The 16,981-nt window shown below is 45.1% G+C and overlaps 1 protein-coding gene across 1 annotated transcript in view; it reads left to right on the top strand.

Annotated features, from left to right (window-relative positions):
* Positions 1-530: 530 nt before the first annotated feature.
* The window catches only part of LOC128686522 (uro-adherence factor A), a 98,704-nt gene continuing 82,253 nt past the window's right edge, over positions 531-16,981 (top strand). Inside the window, exon 1 of the mRNA XM_053773468.2 lies at positions 531-658. Coding sequence (XP_053629443.2) covers positions 641-658 — 18 coding nt within the window. The 5' untranslated portion in view covers positions 531-640. The remainder of the gene's footprint in view (positions 659-16,981) is intronic.

The raw sequence follows: 16,981 nt of genomic DNA, 5'->3' as shown, positions 1-16,981 counted from the left end.
TGTGTGTGTGTGTGTGTGTGTGTGTGTGTGTGTGTGTGCGCGAGCTCCTGACATCTATTACTACACAATTTTCGTGCATGATAAGCCATTTTTCAACAAAATATTAAAAAAAAAATAAGGAAGAACTACAGCGAGATATAATCATTATATCAACAAAAACCGAACACAGAGTTCTCAGGATGATCGTCAGTGTCCTCAACAGGTAACTAAATGGACAAAGTGAATATTGGTCAGGTTGCAGCCTTTACGACGGACCGCCGAGAGGCAGAGCAAGAAATGTGCAACACTTGGGTATGATTACTGTCGAAACTTTTCGCCTGTGCAGTAGGCTTCTCCAGTAGAACACAAGTGAAGTGTTAAGTCTGAGGGAACATAGTCTGGCAGGGATGGTGTCATTGACAACATCCGCCAGGTGGTCACAAGCCACAATCTCCACCTGGACGAGCCTATCAGACAAAAGGTGAACATGGTCCCGGGAGGTGCCATGTGGACATGGCAGGAACGAGTCCCCCCGTGAGAATTGGAGTATATTTTAGCATGAGTCGAGGAGTGATGACGCAGTGTTAGACGGGTCGGGAGGGAAGAAACACGTCTGTGCAAGGTGCTCCCAGTGGCGGTGCAGCAGGAGCAGATAACAGTCATGCGCTGGTTCATGGTGGTGAGTGTTGTTGTCGCAGTCAGGGGGACCTGCCAGGCCACCCTCCAAGCCCTCACACCACACAATTTACATATTCCGAGGCGTGTATTTTTCTCGATATTTTTGAACTGATTGCAGCAGAGTATGTATATCCAGCAAAAAAAAAGGTGTATATCTGTGTTTATATATACACATGAGAGTACTTTAATCCCCATTTTATGGATTAAAGGTTTCTTGAGTACCAGCGTAACAAGAAGCCTTAATAACCTTCGAGCAGTCGATAGAATAAAACACTAAGCAAACACGCAGGACTGACTAGTGGCGTGGGGGTGCGTGCTCCCTGATGCTACTAGTATTACTAAAAATATATATAGCATGCTTACAACTTTTAATAGTCTAAATCTACCACGAGGTTACCCGCAGATACCCTGAGTGTAATTACAGTGTTCGAGGCCTTGATGAGTATTAGCGGGCCATTCAGTCGTACTAATAATGTTAAAGTTTCCAACCAAGCCTTTGCTGCTGAAATAATAAATATGATAATGTGTTAGAGCATTTTTTTTCGTAGCTCAAATTAAGAAAGTTAATGCGAGAGGCCAGTGGGTGTGACAGCGGTGTTGGCCAGTTTCTGACAACGAATTTCAGCCTACAAAAAAAAAAAAAAAAAAATGCGATCGATAAATTATAATAGCGTAATTGGGAGTTAATATTTTATATTATATAATTATATGAATGTATAGTATATAAATTCCCTACAGCACTATCAAATATAAGTGAATATAAGGAGAATATTTGACCCTAGATGGTCTGTGCAAGATAATTTCATCCTTAATTTATTATTCAACTAATTTTCCCTGGCACTGAGGCGTTTGTGTCATGGTCCAACACAGCCCAACCTTGTTTTATGGTCCAACATATCCCAACCTTGCGTCATGGTTCAACACATCACAACCTTGTCTCATGGTTCAACACATCCCAACTTTGCGTCATGGTTCAACACATCCCAACTTTGCGTCATGGTTCATCACATCCCAACCTTGCCTCATGGTTCAACACATCCCAACCTAGTGTCATGGCCCAACACATCCTAGCCTTACGTCATGGTCCAACACATCCCAACTTTGCGTCATGGTTCAACACATCCCAACTTTGCGTCATGGTTCAACACATCCCAACTTTGCGTCATGGTTCAACACATCCCAACTTTGCGTCGTGGTCCAATATATCTCAATCAAGGATCTGAAGCGACGACCACTTACAGAATTCACCAGTGGCGTGGAGGAAGTCTTCATGGCCAGCATGCCAACAAGAATGAACAGCATGAGATGGACCTATTCGAAGAGTTCCCGGAGAATGACCCATGCTACTCCCATAGTACCAGGAAAATGAACCATGCTTCTCCCAGAGTTCCAGGAGAATGAACCATGCTTCTTCCAGAGTTCCAGGAGAATGACCCATGCTACTCCCATAGTACCGGGAAAATGAACCATGCTTCTCCCAGAGTTCCAGGAGAATGACCCATGCTACTCCCATAGTACCAGGAAAATGAACCATGCTTCTCCCAGAGTTCCAGGAGAATGAACCATGCTACTCTCAGAGTTCCCAGAGAAGGAACCATGCTACTCCCAGAGTTCCAAGAGAATGAACCATGCTACTCCCAGAGTTCCCAGAGAAGGAACCATGCTACTCCCAGAGTTCCAAGAGAATGAACCATGCTACTCCCAGAGTTCCAAGAGAATGAACCATGCTTCTCCCAGAGTTCCCAGAGAAGGAACCATGCTACTCCCAGAGTTCCAAGAGAATGAACCATGCTACTCCCAGAGTTCCGAGAATCTGGTAAACAAAATCAGTTGAAATAGTGAGAATCTTCCACAGCTGGAGCGTAATGCTTCTCTGGCTGTGTGATTTATGGGAACATAAGACTAGAGAAAGCGCCTCAGGCCTATACTGGCCCATGCCACCTCTGATATAACTTTGACCCGTTTCGAGCGTTATTGTCCTGCAACCCGGTCTTGGGCCAGGCTTGTCTTTCCCAAAATCTTCCTATACGGCGGCGCAAGAGGTAGCTGGAGGGTGTGTCAGTACTTCAACACCCCCCAGTTTGAATCCTCTTAGCAATCTAGATTCGAATTGTTTATTTGGCTGCTGGTTATAGATGATTCACAGTTTCAAAATTGGGCAAGAAATTTATTTTGAAAGATTACGGTTGAACATCACTGAATGAGAGAAATGCAATGCCTACAAGTTGAAGAATAAGACATGTTCAACACCTGGAGGTCTCTAGTGGAGAGATTTTTAATTTTGTCGCTGTATCAGATTTAAAAAAAAAATACTTACACAGGCGGAAAATCTCTGGGAATAAAGATACTTAGGCTTTTCTCAGTGTTTTTCATCCACTATTAATTAAATTTCTAGGAAAACACAGCAGTGGAATATACTAACTAGTGTTTTATTTCGTTATTTGGAAAGCTTGTTATACTTGACTGAGGCAAGAGATGTTCTTTGTCGTTCATGTGCGCTCCACACTGTTATTGCTCTTAATGTATGGTGAGGCTTTAGTGTTTTGTGTAGTTACAGTATGTAGGGAGAGATTCTACGGACAGGGAGACGACGCTGTAGGGAACTAGGCTGTAGATTATGAAGCTAGATACACAAATAACCCGCACATAGAAGAGAGGAGCTTACGACGACGTTTCGGTCCGACTTGGACAATTTACAAAGTGTGACTTTGTAAATGGTCCAAGTCGGACCGAAACGTCATCGTAAGCTCCTCTCTTCTATGTGCAGGTTTTTGTGTATCGTTCCAGTCACGGTATTGTGCCTTTTTTTTTGTTATTTATGAAGCTAGATGCAGTGAACGACTTCAGACGCAGGCAACGACGCCAGATATAGTGAACGATGCCAGATGCAGGGAACGTTGTCAGATACCGTGAATGACGCCAGTAGCAGTGAGCAACACAGATGCAGGCAACGAAGCCAGATTCAGGGAGCGACGCATGTACAAGGAACACCACCAGATGCAGGCAACGATGCCAGATACGAGCAGTGACGTTAGATACAGGCAACGACTCCAGGTACAGGGAAAGATATATGACAGCTACATGATGAGAACACTAGTGGTGTGCTGCTTCCCTATTCTATATAATAGTTACACAGTGGGAAGAAAAGCTACGTTTCCCAGTCATATTCTGTCACACAGGATGAGGCTCATACATACTGATGAAATACTGAGAACAAAATAGTTTTTATTTACATGTGACAAATAGTTCCCTGGAAGTGTCCTGGAAGTGTCCTGGAAGTGTCCTGGCAGTGTCCTGGAAGTGTCCTGGCAGTGTCCTGGAAGTGTCCTGGAAGTGTCCTAGCAGTGTCCTGGAAGTGTCCTGGTAGTGTCCTGGAAGTGTCCTGGAAGTGTCCTGGCAGTGTCCTGGAAGTGTCCTGGAGATATCGTAATTATTAATTACCTCTCATGGGGTAGCTCCTAAACACAGGAGCAATTGTTTCTTCCTCGGATCATACCTCATTGCTTGCCATTCTCTAGGCGCTGTGTGACTCCTACGGATTTAGTGCTTCCTCATGGATATATATATATATATATATATATATATATATATATATATATATATATATATATATATATATATATATATATATATATATATATATATATAAACGTGGGTGGTCTCCCACCAAGGTAGGCTGACCCGCAAATAAAAAAAAACATTCACCATCATTCATTCAATAGCTGTCTTGACAAAAGTGCGCAGACATCCCAGTTGAAATAAACTTACGAACTGCACCACCCCCACTCTTCCTTCAGAGTGCACTCACTGCACTTCACACCCTCCTTAAAAGTGCACTCACTCACGTCCTTCAGAGTGCAAGCACTGTGGATGAATTGGACACATACGTGATACCTGGATATTTTGATATTCACCAACCAGTGGTTTATTCACTACAGCACAGAGATATAAAGAGGGTAGCGAGTCACTCAGGGTTGTAATGATGCAGACTCTGTATAACGAACACCTGCACCAACCACTCCCACACTAGCTTTTTTCATCTCAGGTTAAACCTGTGTCCCAGCTGCTTTACCCCACTTTTAATCAACCCACTGCTTCACCCACTTTATCCACACTCACACCTGCCTCTTCTTCACTCTTGCTGGACATTATTCTTTCTTGCCCAAGTCATGATACCATTACCTCATTGTCATCATCATCATTCATCGGCTCTCCAAAATATTCTCTGCAGCTCCCGGTGTCTGCACCTTCCTAGCGAACATCTCCCTTCTTTCACTTTAATAGACACGACTACTGGCTCCCCAGGATATTTCATCTTATTAATCTCTTTCAAAACTGTTATTTATTCTCAACAAAATTTGCTGATAAACATCCACCGGTTCTTTCACTGTCTCTCCTCGTGCACGTCCTCACAACTCTGTCTCTCCTCGCTCACGTCCTCACAACTCTGTCTCTCCTCGCTCACGTCCTCACAACCCTGTCTCTCCTCGCTCACGTCCTCACAACCCTGTCTCTCCTCGCTCACGTCCTCACAACCCTGTCTCTCCTCGCTCACGTCCTCACAACCCTGTCTCTCCTCGCTCACGTCCTCACAACCCTGTCTCTCCTCGTGCACGTCCTCACAACCCTGTCTCTCCTCGCTCACGTCCTCACAACCCTGTCTCTCCTCGTGCACGTCCTCACAACCCTGTCTCTCCTCGTGCACGTCCTCACAACCCTGTCTCTCCTCGCTCACGTCCTCACAACCCTGTCTCTCCTCGTGCACGTCCTCACAACCCTGTCTCTCCTCGCTCACGTCCTCACAACCCTGTCTCTCCTCGTGCACGTCCTCACAACTCTGTCTCTCCTCGCTCACGTCCTCACAACCCTGTCTCTCCTCGCTCACGTCCTCACAACCCTGTCTCTCCTCGCTCACGTCCTCACAACCCTGTCTCTCACTCTGTGTGCACGTCCTCACAACTCCTCTCCTCGTGCACGTCCTCACAACTCTGTCTCTCCTCGTGCACGTCCTCACAACTCTGTCTCTCCTCGTGCACGTCCTCACAACTCTGTCTCTCCTCGTGCACGTCCTCACAACTCTGTCTCTCCTCGTGCACGTCCTCACAACTCTGTCTCTCCTCGTGCACGTCCTCACAACTCTGTCTCTCCTCGTGCACGTCCTCACAACTCTGTCTCTCCTCGTGCACGTCCTCACAACTCTGTCTCTCCTCGTGCACGTCCTCACAACTCTGTCTCTCCTCGTGCACGTCCTCACAACTCTGTCTCTCCTCGTGCACGTCCTCACAACTCTGTCTCTCCTCGTGCACGTCCTCACAACTCTGTCTCTCCTCGTGCACGTCCTCACAACTCTGTCTCTCCTCGTGCACGTCCTCACAACCCTGTCTCTCCTCGTGCACGTCCTCACAACCCTGTCTCTCCTCGTGCACGTCCTCACAACCCTGTCTCTCCTCGTGCACGTCCTCACAACTCTGTCTCTCCTCGTGCACGTCCTCACAACTCTGTCTCTCCTCGTCACGTCCTCACAACTCTGTCTCTCCTCTCTCACGTCCTCACAACCCTGTCTCTCCTCGTGCACGTCCTCACAACTCTGTCTCTCCTCGTGCACGTCCTCACAACTCTGTCTCTCCTCGTGCACGTCCTCACAACTCTGTCTCTCCTCGTGCACGTCCTCACAACCCTGTCTCTCCTCGCTCACGTCCTCACAACCCTGTCTCTCCTCGCTCACGTCCTCACAACCCTGTCTCTCCTCGCTCACGTCCTCACAACCCTGTCTCTCCTCGCTCACGTCCTCACAACCCTGTCTCTCCTCGCTCACGTCCTCACAACCCTGTCTCTCCTCGCTCACGTCCTCACAACCCTGTCTCTCCTCGCTCACGTCCTCACAACCCTGTCTCTCCTCGCTCACGTCCTCACAACCCTGTCTCTCCTCGCTCACGTCCTCACAACTCTGTCTCTCCTCGCTCACGTCCTCACAACCCTGTCTCTCCTCGTGCACGTCCTCACAACCCTGTCTCTCCTCGTTGACGTCCTCACAACCGTCTCTCCTCGTGCACGTCCTCACAACCCTGTCTCTCCTCGTTGACGTCCTCACAACCCTGTCTCTCCTCGTGCACGTCCTCACAACCCTGTCTCTCCTCGTGCACGTCCTCACAACCCTGTCTCTCCTCGTGCACGTCCTCACAACCCTGTCTCTCCTCGTGCACGTCCTCACAACTCTGTCTCTCCTCGCTCACGTCCTCACAACCCTGTCTCTCCTCGTGCACGTCCTCACAACCCTGTCTCTCCTCGTGCACGTCCTCACAACCCTGTCTCTCCTCGTGCACGACCTCACAACCCTGTCTCTCCTCGTGCACGTCCTCACAACCCTGTCTCTCCTCGTGCACGTCCTCACAACTCTGTCTCTCCTCGCTCACGTCCTCACAACCCTGTCTCTCCTCGCTCACGTCCTCACAACCCTGTCTCTCCTCGTGCACGTCCTCACAACCCTGTCTCTCCTCGTGCACGTCCTCACAACCCTGTCTCTCCTCGTGCACGTCCACACAACCCTGTCTCTCCTCGTGCACGTCCTCACAACCCTGTCTCTCCTCGTGCACGTCCTCACAACCCTGTCTCCTCGTTGACGTCCTCACAACCCTGTCTCTCCTCGTGCACGTCCTCACAACCCTGTCTCTCCTCGTGCACGTCCTCACAACCCTGTCTCTCCTCGTGCACGTCCTCACAACCCTGTCTCTCCTCGTACACGACCTCACAACTCTGTCTCTCCTCGCTCACGTCCTCACAACCCTGTCTCTCCTCGTACACGACCTCACAACTCTGTCTCTCCTCGCTCACGTCGTCACACTCCGCTGTACCTCAGTTTTCATTTCCATATTCTGTCTTCCGTATATCATTTTTACGTTGCATTATTTTATTGAGGAGGCAGCGCAGACCCTGAGGATCGTAGTTGCCGTCTACATGTAGCTTCCTGCCACACAAGACTGTATGTATTAACATAATGTGTTTTAATATACGAACAGCGGTACAAGCTCTGCTTCCCCTCCATCTATAACTGGCCTTGGAAAAACATTCGCAAGACTCAACACTACCCTGGCATTTCCTGGGTAACCGGAGGCAATCAGGTTCGATCCAAGGAAAGGAAGGACTAGTGTAACTCCTTGAATCAAGAGCTCCTCACCAACACTAAGGCATCCTCCTCCATTGAAGGGTTGTGCAAATAACTTCTTAAGTGATAACTTGTTTCCTAACGCCTTTACTTCCTGATTCCAGGAATCACCGCGCTTCCTACGTGCACCCACTTATATTCCCACAAAACTTCTGCCATACACTACCTCCGCATTCTTAAATCTATCCCATACCTCTTCAACTTCATTTTCGTTATCTTTACTCTCTCTACCTCATTTTTTCTCTTAACGTCATTATTATGCTCCACCTGCCTCTTACTGTCGCTACCACTAAAAATAATCTGAGATAAGATCTTAAATCTGTTTTCAATAGAAGAAACAAATTCTAAATATACATCTGCTACCCCGTTTTTAGGTCTTAGTTCCCAGGCCTTCTGTGTATCCATACATTCTTGTGCTACCATCCACAGGATGGATACGGATGGGGGGGGAGGCACAATAAACTAGCAGCTTCAGCGGGAAAATCTATCCATTAGCCTTTCATCCACCAATTCATACCCTAGCTAAGTGGTGCCAATGCGCATATCGTATATTTATCCTCATTCTTAAAGTGAATATTACTAAGCCTCTTCCTATACTTTATATAGACAGAGAGACACTACTAGACCTCCTAGGTGAAGGCTCTAACCTACTACCAGACGAGTAACCTGAGACTCGCCTTCAGGACATGAAACATCTTGGTCAAGGCTAACCAGGTAGCCAGGCAGACCTGTTCCTCCTGTTCCATATCCCATCCTTTAACGGAACATTCTTTTGCCTCCAACTTGGTTGGTGAATCCCATTGTTGATCCTGTCCTTGTATTCATTTGTTTGTTGCTGTTGTTTTTGCTCGTGTTTGCGGTGGTGTTGCGTGCTGGTGTTGATGTTGTTGCTGCTGTTGGTGTTTTCATTAATCATTATAAATTGCTATTGTTAGTGTTGCTGCTGCATGAATCTACTACTGTTGCTTGAATCTGCTGCTGCTATTGCTTGAATCTGCTACTGTTGTTTGAATCTGCTGCTGCTATTGCTTGAATCTACTACTGTTGTTTGATTCTGCTACTGTTGTTTGATTCTGCTACTGTTGCAGCTGCTACTATTAGTGTTATAATTATTTTGTTCCGTCAATACTGTTGTGGTGTTGAGGTTAATATCTTATTACAGAACACTGGTGTCCCAGACCTCCACACCTTGGTTTATACCCTCACTCACATCTCACGTTACTCACCCATCTTGTCTCACTAGGTGACCTTGTCTCACTAGGTGACCTTGTCTCACTACGCGACCCTGTCTCACTACGTGACCTTGTCTCACTACGCGACCCTGTCTCACTACGTGACCTTGTCTCACTACGTGACCCTGGGTTCATGGCAACTCAAAGTCTGATTTACAGGCCACTCAGAGAACATGAATTACTACTCAGAAATCGTGCTTTACCACTCAGAGATCGCAACAAAAGAGCTGTATTCCTGAGCCTCACACAAAGCTTACTGATGAGGGTCATAATGATGCGTCGAAATACGCACGACTGCCACTCATGTTCGTTCGTGACTCTTCACTGGTTTTGGGGATGAAGAAGTAATGAACGAAGTGAGAGCATATACGAACAAATAAAACAAGGAATAGATAGATAGGCGATAATAAATGAATGAAACGAAGCAAGAGGAGAAAGGTTTAAAACCCGTTCCCGGGTCTAGACATGATAAAACCACAGCCACTCCTCCAGACCCAGCCCCGGTCTTCTCCTTCCCGTTTTCCGTCTATAAATTCACTTTTCTTCCCGCTTTCCCGTCCACAATTTCATTACCGTTTTCCGTCCCAATATTCATTCCTCCTGTTGCCTCCGGGTTTTCCGTCCCGATATTTATTTCTCCTCCCGATGTTTCCGGGCTTTCCATCCTAATGCTCATCTCTCGTCCCGTTTGTTATTTTTCCTCCGGTTTTTCATTTCTCCTCCCGTTTATTCCTGTTTTTAAGCCAGATTTCCTTATTGTTTCCATGCATAAACTAAATTTTCTAACGATTCTTCGGCCATGATCACAAATTTTTTGATCTCGGTTTAAAAACCGATTATGTTCTAGTTTTCCAAATGTTAATGAATGTGATCGAAAATTTTGAGTCTGACGCAAAACACACACACACACACACACACACACACACACACACACACACACACACACACACACACACACACACACACACACAGGACAGAAGGGTCAGGGGAGACATGATAACGACATACAAGATACTGCGGGGAATAGACAGGGTGGACAGAGATAGGATGTTCCAGAGAGGGGACACAGAAACAAGGGGTCACAACTGGAAGCTGAAGACTCAGACGAGTCACAGGGATGTTAGGAAGTATTTCTTCAGTCATAGAGTCGTCAGGAAGTGGAATAGCCTAGCAAGTGAAGTAGTGGAGGCAGGAACCATACATAGTTTTAAGGCGAGGTATGATAAAGCTCATGGGGCAGGGAGAGAGAGGACCTAGTAGCAATCAGCGAAGAGGCGGGGCCAGGAGCTATGACTCGACCCCTGTAACCATAAATAGGTGAGTACAAATAGGTGAGTACACACACACACACACACACACACACACACACACACACACACACACACACACACACACACACACACACACACACACACACACAAACACACACACACATACACATACACACACACACACACACACACACACACACACACACACACACACACACAGTCACAGGCGCACACACACACACACACACACACACACAGGCACAGGCGCACACACACACACACACACACACACACACACGCACGCACACACACGCACACGCGCACACACACACACAAAGCACACACACAACACACAAAACACACACAAAACACACACAGATGTTTGGAAGTATTTCTTTAGTCATAGAGTTGTTGGGAAGTGGAATAGTCTGGTAAGTGATGCAGTGGAGGCAGGAACCATACATAGTTTCAAGACGAGGTAGGATAAAGTTCATGGTCAGAGAAAGAGAGGACCTAGTAGCGGTCAGTGAATAGGTGAGTACGAGTGTTGACACACAGGCACTAACACGTCAGAGTGGTAAGTGGCTTCGTCAAAACAATAGTTGTATCACCACACTCAAAGCAAGACGAGACATCACAAAGTAGAGAGAGAGAATCACCACAGTTACAGTGCTCACCGTCATTATATTTTAATCAGAATAGGTCAGTCTGGTCAATTAGCAAGAACTCATTTAAAATTAAGTCCTCTCTAAAATTTTCTCTTATACGTTTAAATATATATTTTTTTTCATATATGTTAATGTGAAAATTAATAATTTTGTACCAAAAGAACCTTAGAAAACTTACCTAACCTTACTATAACAAGCGAAATTTAATTTAGCCTAATACAACTAAATATATTTTAGATAAGTTTACAATAATTTAATAATAAATAAACACAATGAAATATATTTTTTCGTTAATTCAGTATGATTTTTTTTTTGCGAAATTATTGCATACACAAATTTTTGCTTGCCTTATTCAGCAAGAAGAGCGTTGCTATTTAAGCCAAAATCGCAAGCTTTACGTATTCGGCACGACACATATATATATATATATATATATATATATATATATATATATATATATATATATATATATATATATATATATATATATATATATATATATATATATATATATATGTGTGTGTGTGTGTGTGTGTGTGTGTGTGTGTGTGTGTGTCGTGCCGAATAGGCAGAATTTGCGATCTTGGCTTAAATAGCAACGCTCATCTTGCCATATAAGACAAGTGAAAATTTGTGTATGCAATAATTTCGCCAAAATCATTCTGAACCTAACGAAAAAAATATATTTCACTGTGTTTGTTTAGTATTAAATTACTGTAAACAAATCTAAAATATATTTAGTTGGGTTAGGCTAAAATAAATTGTTCTTGTTATAATAAGGTTAGGTAAGTTTTCTAAGATTCTTTTGGTGCAAAATTATATATTTTTACATTAACATTAATGAAAAAATATATCTTTAAACGTATAAGAGAAAATTTTAGAAAGGACTTAATTTTAAATGAGTTGTTGCTAATTGACCAGTTTTACATATTCGGCACGACATAAATATATATATATATATATATATATATATATATATATATATATATATATATATATATATATATATATATATATATATATATATATATATATATATATATATATATATATATCTTACAAGAGGGTAGCCATCTTGCCTGGCAGTTAGTAGTCATGTGTCAAGAGATCGTCACCTGCGATAACTGTCTGTAGAGACAATTATCTCTTAGTGTGTGTTTTATACGATACATTTTACTACTTTGAAGAGCCTGGCATATACAACTACTGTATCTAGACGATACTTTGAAGCCCCGACACCTAGTAATTACCGCACAGTACGAAAATTTAGCTGCCACATCCCCCAACAATGTTGTAAAGTCCGCTACCAAACGTAAAACCATCCGATTATGTTTCGCTGTTGTCAGTTAAATATTATTATTACTATCACTGGGAAGTGCAAAACCCGTAAGGGTTAAATATTACCTAGAGTAATGGTAGTTAACCAAGTCTGATCAGAGAAACGGGATGGCAGCTATAATTTTTTAGATCAAACTCATATGTGTACTCACCTAGTTGTGGTTGCAGGGGTCGATTCATAGCTCCTGGCCCCGCCGCTTCACTGCTCGCTACTAGGTCACTATTCCTGCTCCATGAGCTTTATCATACCTCTTCTTAAAGCTATGTATGGATCCACCTCTATTACATCACTTCCCAGACTATTCCACTTCCTGACAACTGTGTGACTGAAGAAATACTTCCTAACATCCCTGTGATTCATCTGTGTGTGTGTGTGTGTGTGTGTGTGTGTGTGTGTTGAGGGTAGGGTCATCATCCATTAATTTACAAACATAAATATACAACAAGAGTGACATGTATCATACAATACGACAAGAGTGACATACATCATACCATACATTGGGCTCAGAGATCATACAATACCACAGGACTACAAACCCACACAACTACAAAATCACAAGTTCCTACAGGAGTCTCACAGTATGGGCCAGTAGGCCTTCTGCAGTGTTCCTCCATTCTTATGTTCATATGTTACTTCAAAATAAGGTCAACAGCACTGTTACCAAGTCCCAGAACTCCTACAAAGCCTCACAGTTGCTACAAAACCACAGAGCTGCTACAAGACACTGTCGTATATACACCTCCCTCACAGCTGCTCTTTTGTTTACATCTAGCTGTTGTTTGTTTTGCTCTGTGCATGACGCGACGCTCCAACTAGGCAAATCAATAGTGTGACCCTTCCTGACCTGCCTACTAGCGTAGGTGACCAGTTTGCAGTTTTATGACCCTTCCTGACCCTTCCTACTAGCGTAGGGGACCTCATCTTAGTCGCAGATCAATAGTGTGACCCCGCCTGGCATGGGTGACCCCTTCACTGTTTTAAATGAACAGTGCGACCCTGCCTACTAGCGAAAGTGACCCATATTAGTCGTGGATCGATAGTGTGACCCCCGCCTGCTGGTGAAGGTGACCTCGTCCTCACAGCCCCCACTGTTAGGACTGACTATTCACTCTTGTCACACTTCCGGACGAAGTGTGCTTCAGGGCTCAGTCCTCGTGGCTCCTCCTCCTCCAGGACTACTGAAGAGACTGTAGGAGTCATCTTCACCAGCAAGTGTATCTTCCACAGTATGCGTTGTTCTGCATGAGGGTTCATATTGAGTGTGGAGATGTGAGGTCCTCTCTGTGAAAGGTACAATGAGGCCTCCTGTCAGCAGAGATAAACTGACGTCTCCCGTCAGCAGAGATACACTGACGTCTCCCGTCAGCAGAGATACACAGAGGTCTCCCGTCAGCAGAGATACACTGACGTCTCCCGTCAGCAGAATTAAACTGAGGTCTCCCGTCAGCAGAATTACACTGAGGTCTCCCGTCAGTAGAGATACACTGATAGCATTGAAGGACTTCCTTCAATACTATCTGGTTTTCATCGGAAACTTCTCTGGCGGCAGTGAAACAAGACAATGGATGCCAGATAAAAACAGCCTCCGCGTTTCACACATCAAGAACCACACACAGTAAAACGTCTCCAGAGAAAAACATAACAAAGTTCTGTCTATAACACGGTCCTGGGACGCGGTGCTGCACATCCCGGGAACCTGCAGTTCCGAGGGTCAACTGAATTGTGACGTCAGCACACACTTCTGGCCAAAAAAAAAAAAAAAAAATAAAAAGCGATTGAACGAATGATGGCGAGTGTGTTTCCTCTTTTATGGGTCGCACTTCCTGGGTCCGACGCGGCCGCAGTGTTAAAAAAACAAAGGGGATGAAGAAGTCCACACATTTTTAAACTAAATTTTTCAGTGTCTAGGGGGAAAAATATTCAGATCTTTGAACTTTGTGATATATAAATGTTTCGAAAATGACGGTCATGAAGTTAAACCTGAATATTCATGTAAGAGTTTACTGTCATGGATAAAACTTAAGCATAGAACAACCCGGTAAGATCTATGTGAACACAACACCCCGGTAAGACCTAAATGAACACAACACCCCGGTAAGACCTAAATGAACACAACACCCCGGTAAGACCTAAATGAACACAACACCCCGGTAAGACCTAAATGAACACAACACCCCGGTAAGACCTAAATGAACACAACACCCCGGTAAGACCTAAATGAACACAACACCCCGGTAAGACCTAAATGAACACAACACCCCGGTAAGACCTAAATGAACACAACATCCCGGTAAGACCTAAATGAACACAACACCCCGGTAAGACCTAAATGAACACAACACCCCGGTAAGACCTTAGTGAACACAACACCCCGGTAAGACCTAAATGAACACAACACCCCGGTAAGACCTAAATGAACACAACACCCCGGTAAGACCTAAATGAACACAACACCCCGGTAAGATCTAAATGAACACAACAACCCGGTAAGACCTAAATGAACACAACAACCCGGTAAGACCTAAATGAACACAACACCCCGGTAAGACCTAAATGAACACAACACCCCGGTAAGACCTTAGTGAACACAACACCCCGGTAAGACCTAAATGAACACAACACCCCGGTAAGACCTAAATGAACACAACACCCCGGTAAGACCTAAATGAACACAACACCCCGGTAAGACCTAAATGAACACAACACCCCGGTAAGACCTTAGTGAACACAACACCCCGGTAAGACCTAAATGAACACAACACCCCGGTAAGACCTAAATGAACACAACACCCCGGTAAGACCTAAATGAACACAACACCCCGGTAAGACCTAAATGAACACAACATCCCGGTAAGACCTAAATGAACACAACACCCCGGTAAGATCTAAATGAACACAGCACCCCGGTAAGACCTAAATGAACACAACACCCCGGTAAGACCTAAATGAACACAACATCCCGGTAAGACCTAAATGAACACAACACCCCGGTAAGATCTAAATGAACACAGCACCCCGGTAAGACCTAAATGAACACAACATCCCGGTAAGACCTAAATGAACACAGCACCCCGGTAAGACCTAAATGAACACAACACCCCGGTAAGACCTAAATGAACACAACACCCCGGTAAGACCTAAGTGAACACAACACCCCGGTAAGACCTAAATGAACACAACATCCCGGTAAGACCTAAATGAACACAGCACCCCGGTAAGACCTAAATGAACACAACATCCCGGTAAGACCTAAATGAACACAGCACCCCGGTAAGACCTAAATGAACACAGCACCCCGGTAAGACCTAAATGAGCACAGCACCCCGGTAAGACCTAAATGAACACAGCACCCCGGTAAGACCTAAATGGACCTAAATGAGCACAACACCCCGGTAAGACCTAAATGAACACAACACCCCGGTATGACCTAAATGAACACAACACCCCGGTAAGGCCTAAATGAACACAACACCCCGGTAAGACCTAAATGAACACAGCACCCCGGTAAGGCCTAAATGAACACAACACCCCAGTAAGACCTAAATGAACACAACACCCCGGTGAGACCTAAATGAACATAGCATCCTGGTAAACCTAAATGAACACAGCACCCCGGTAAGACCTAAATGAACACCACACCCCGGTAAGACCTAAATGAACACAGCACCCCGGTAAGATCTAAATGAACACAACACCCTGGTAAGACCTACATGAACATAGCACCCCACTAAGACCTAAGTGTACACAACACCCCGGTAAGACCTAAATGAACACAGCACCCCGGTAAGACCTAAATGGACCTATATGAACACAACACCCCGGGAAGACCTAAATGAATGCAACACCCCGGTAAGACCTAAATGAACACAGCACCCCGGTAAGACCTAAATGGACCTAAATGAACACAACACCCCGGTAAGACCTACATGAACATAGCACCCCACTAAGACCTAAGTGTACACAACACCCCGGTAAGACCTAAATGAGCATAACACCCCGGTAAGACCTAAATGAACACAGCACCCCGGTAAGACCTAAATGGACCTATATGAACACAACACCCCGGGAAGACCTAAATGAACGCAACACCCCGGTAAGACCTAAATGAACACAGCACCCCGGTAAGACCTAAATGGACCTATATGAACACAACACCCCGGGAAGACCTAAATGAACACAACACCCCGGTAAAACCTAAATGAACAGAACACCCCGGTAAGACATAAATGAACACAACACCCCGGTAAGACCTAAATGAACACAGCACCCCGGTAAGACCTAAATGAACACAACACCCCAGTAAGACCTAAATGAACACAACACCCCGGTAAGACCTAAATGAACACAACACCGCGGTAAGACCTAAATGAACACAATACCCCGGTAAGACCTAAATGAACACAACACCCCGGTAAGATCTAAATGAACACAACACCCCGGTAAGACCTAAATGAACACAACAACGCGGTAAGACCTAAATGAACACAACACCCCGGTAAGACATAAATGAACACAGCACCCCGGTAAGATCTAAATGAACACAACACCCCGGTAAGATCTAAATGAACACAACACCCCGGTAAGACCTAAATGAACACAACACCGCGGTAAGACCTAAATGAACACAATACCCCGGTAAGACATAAATGAAC

Source organism: Cherax quadricarinatus, chromosome 12, assembly GCF_038502225.1.
Source record: "Cherax quadricarinatus isolate ZL_2023a chromosome 12, ASM3850222v1, whole genome shotgun sequence".
Taxonomy (NCBI): domain Eukaryota; kingdom Metazoa; phylum Arthropoda; class Malacostraca; order Decapoda; family Parastacidae; genus Cherax; species Cherax quadricarinatus.
This window is presented reverse-complemented; position numbering and strand designations above follow the sequence as displayed.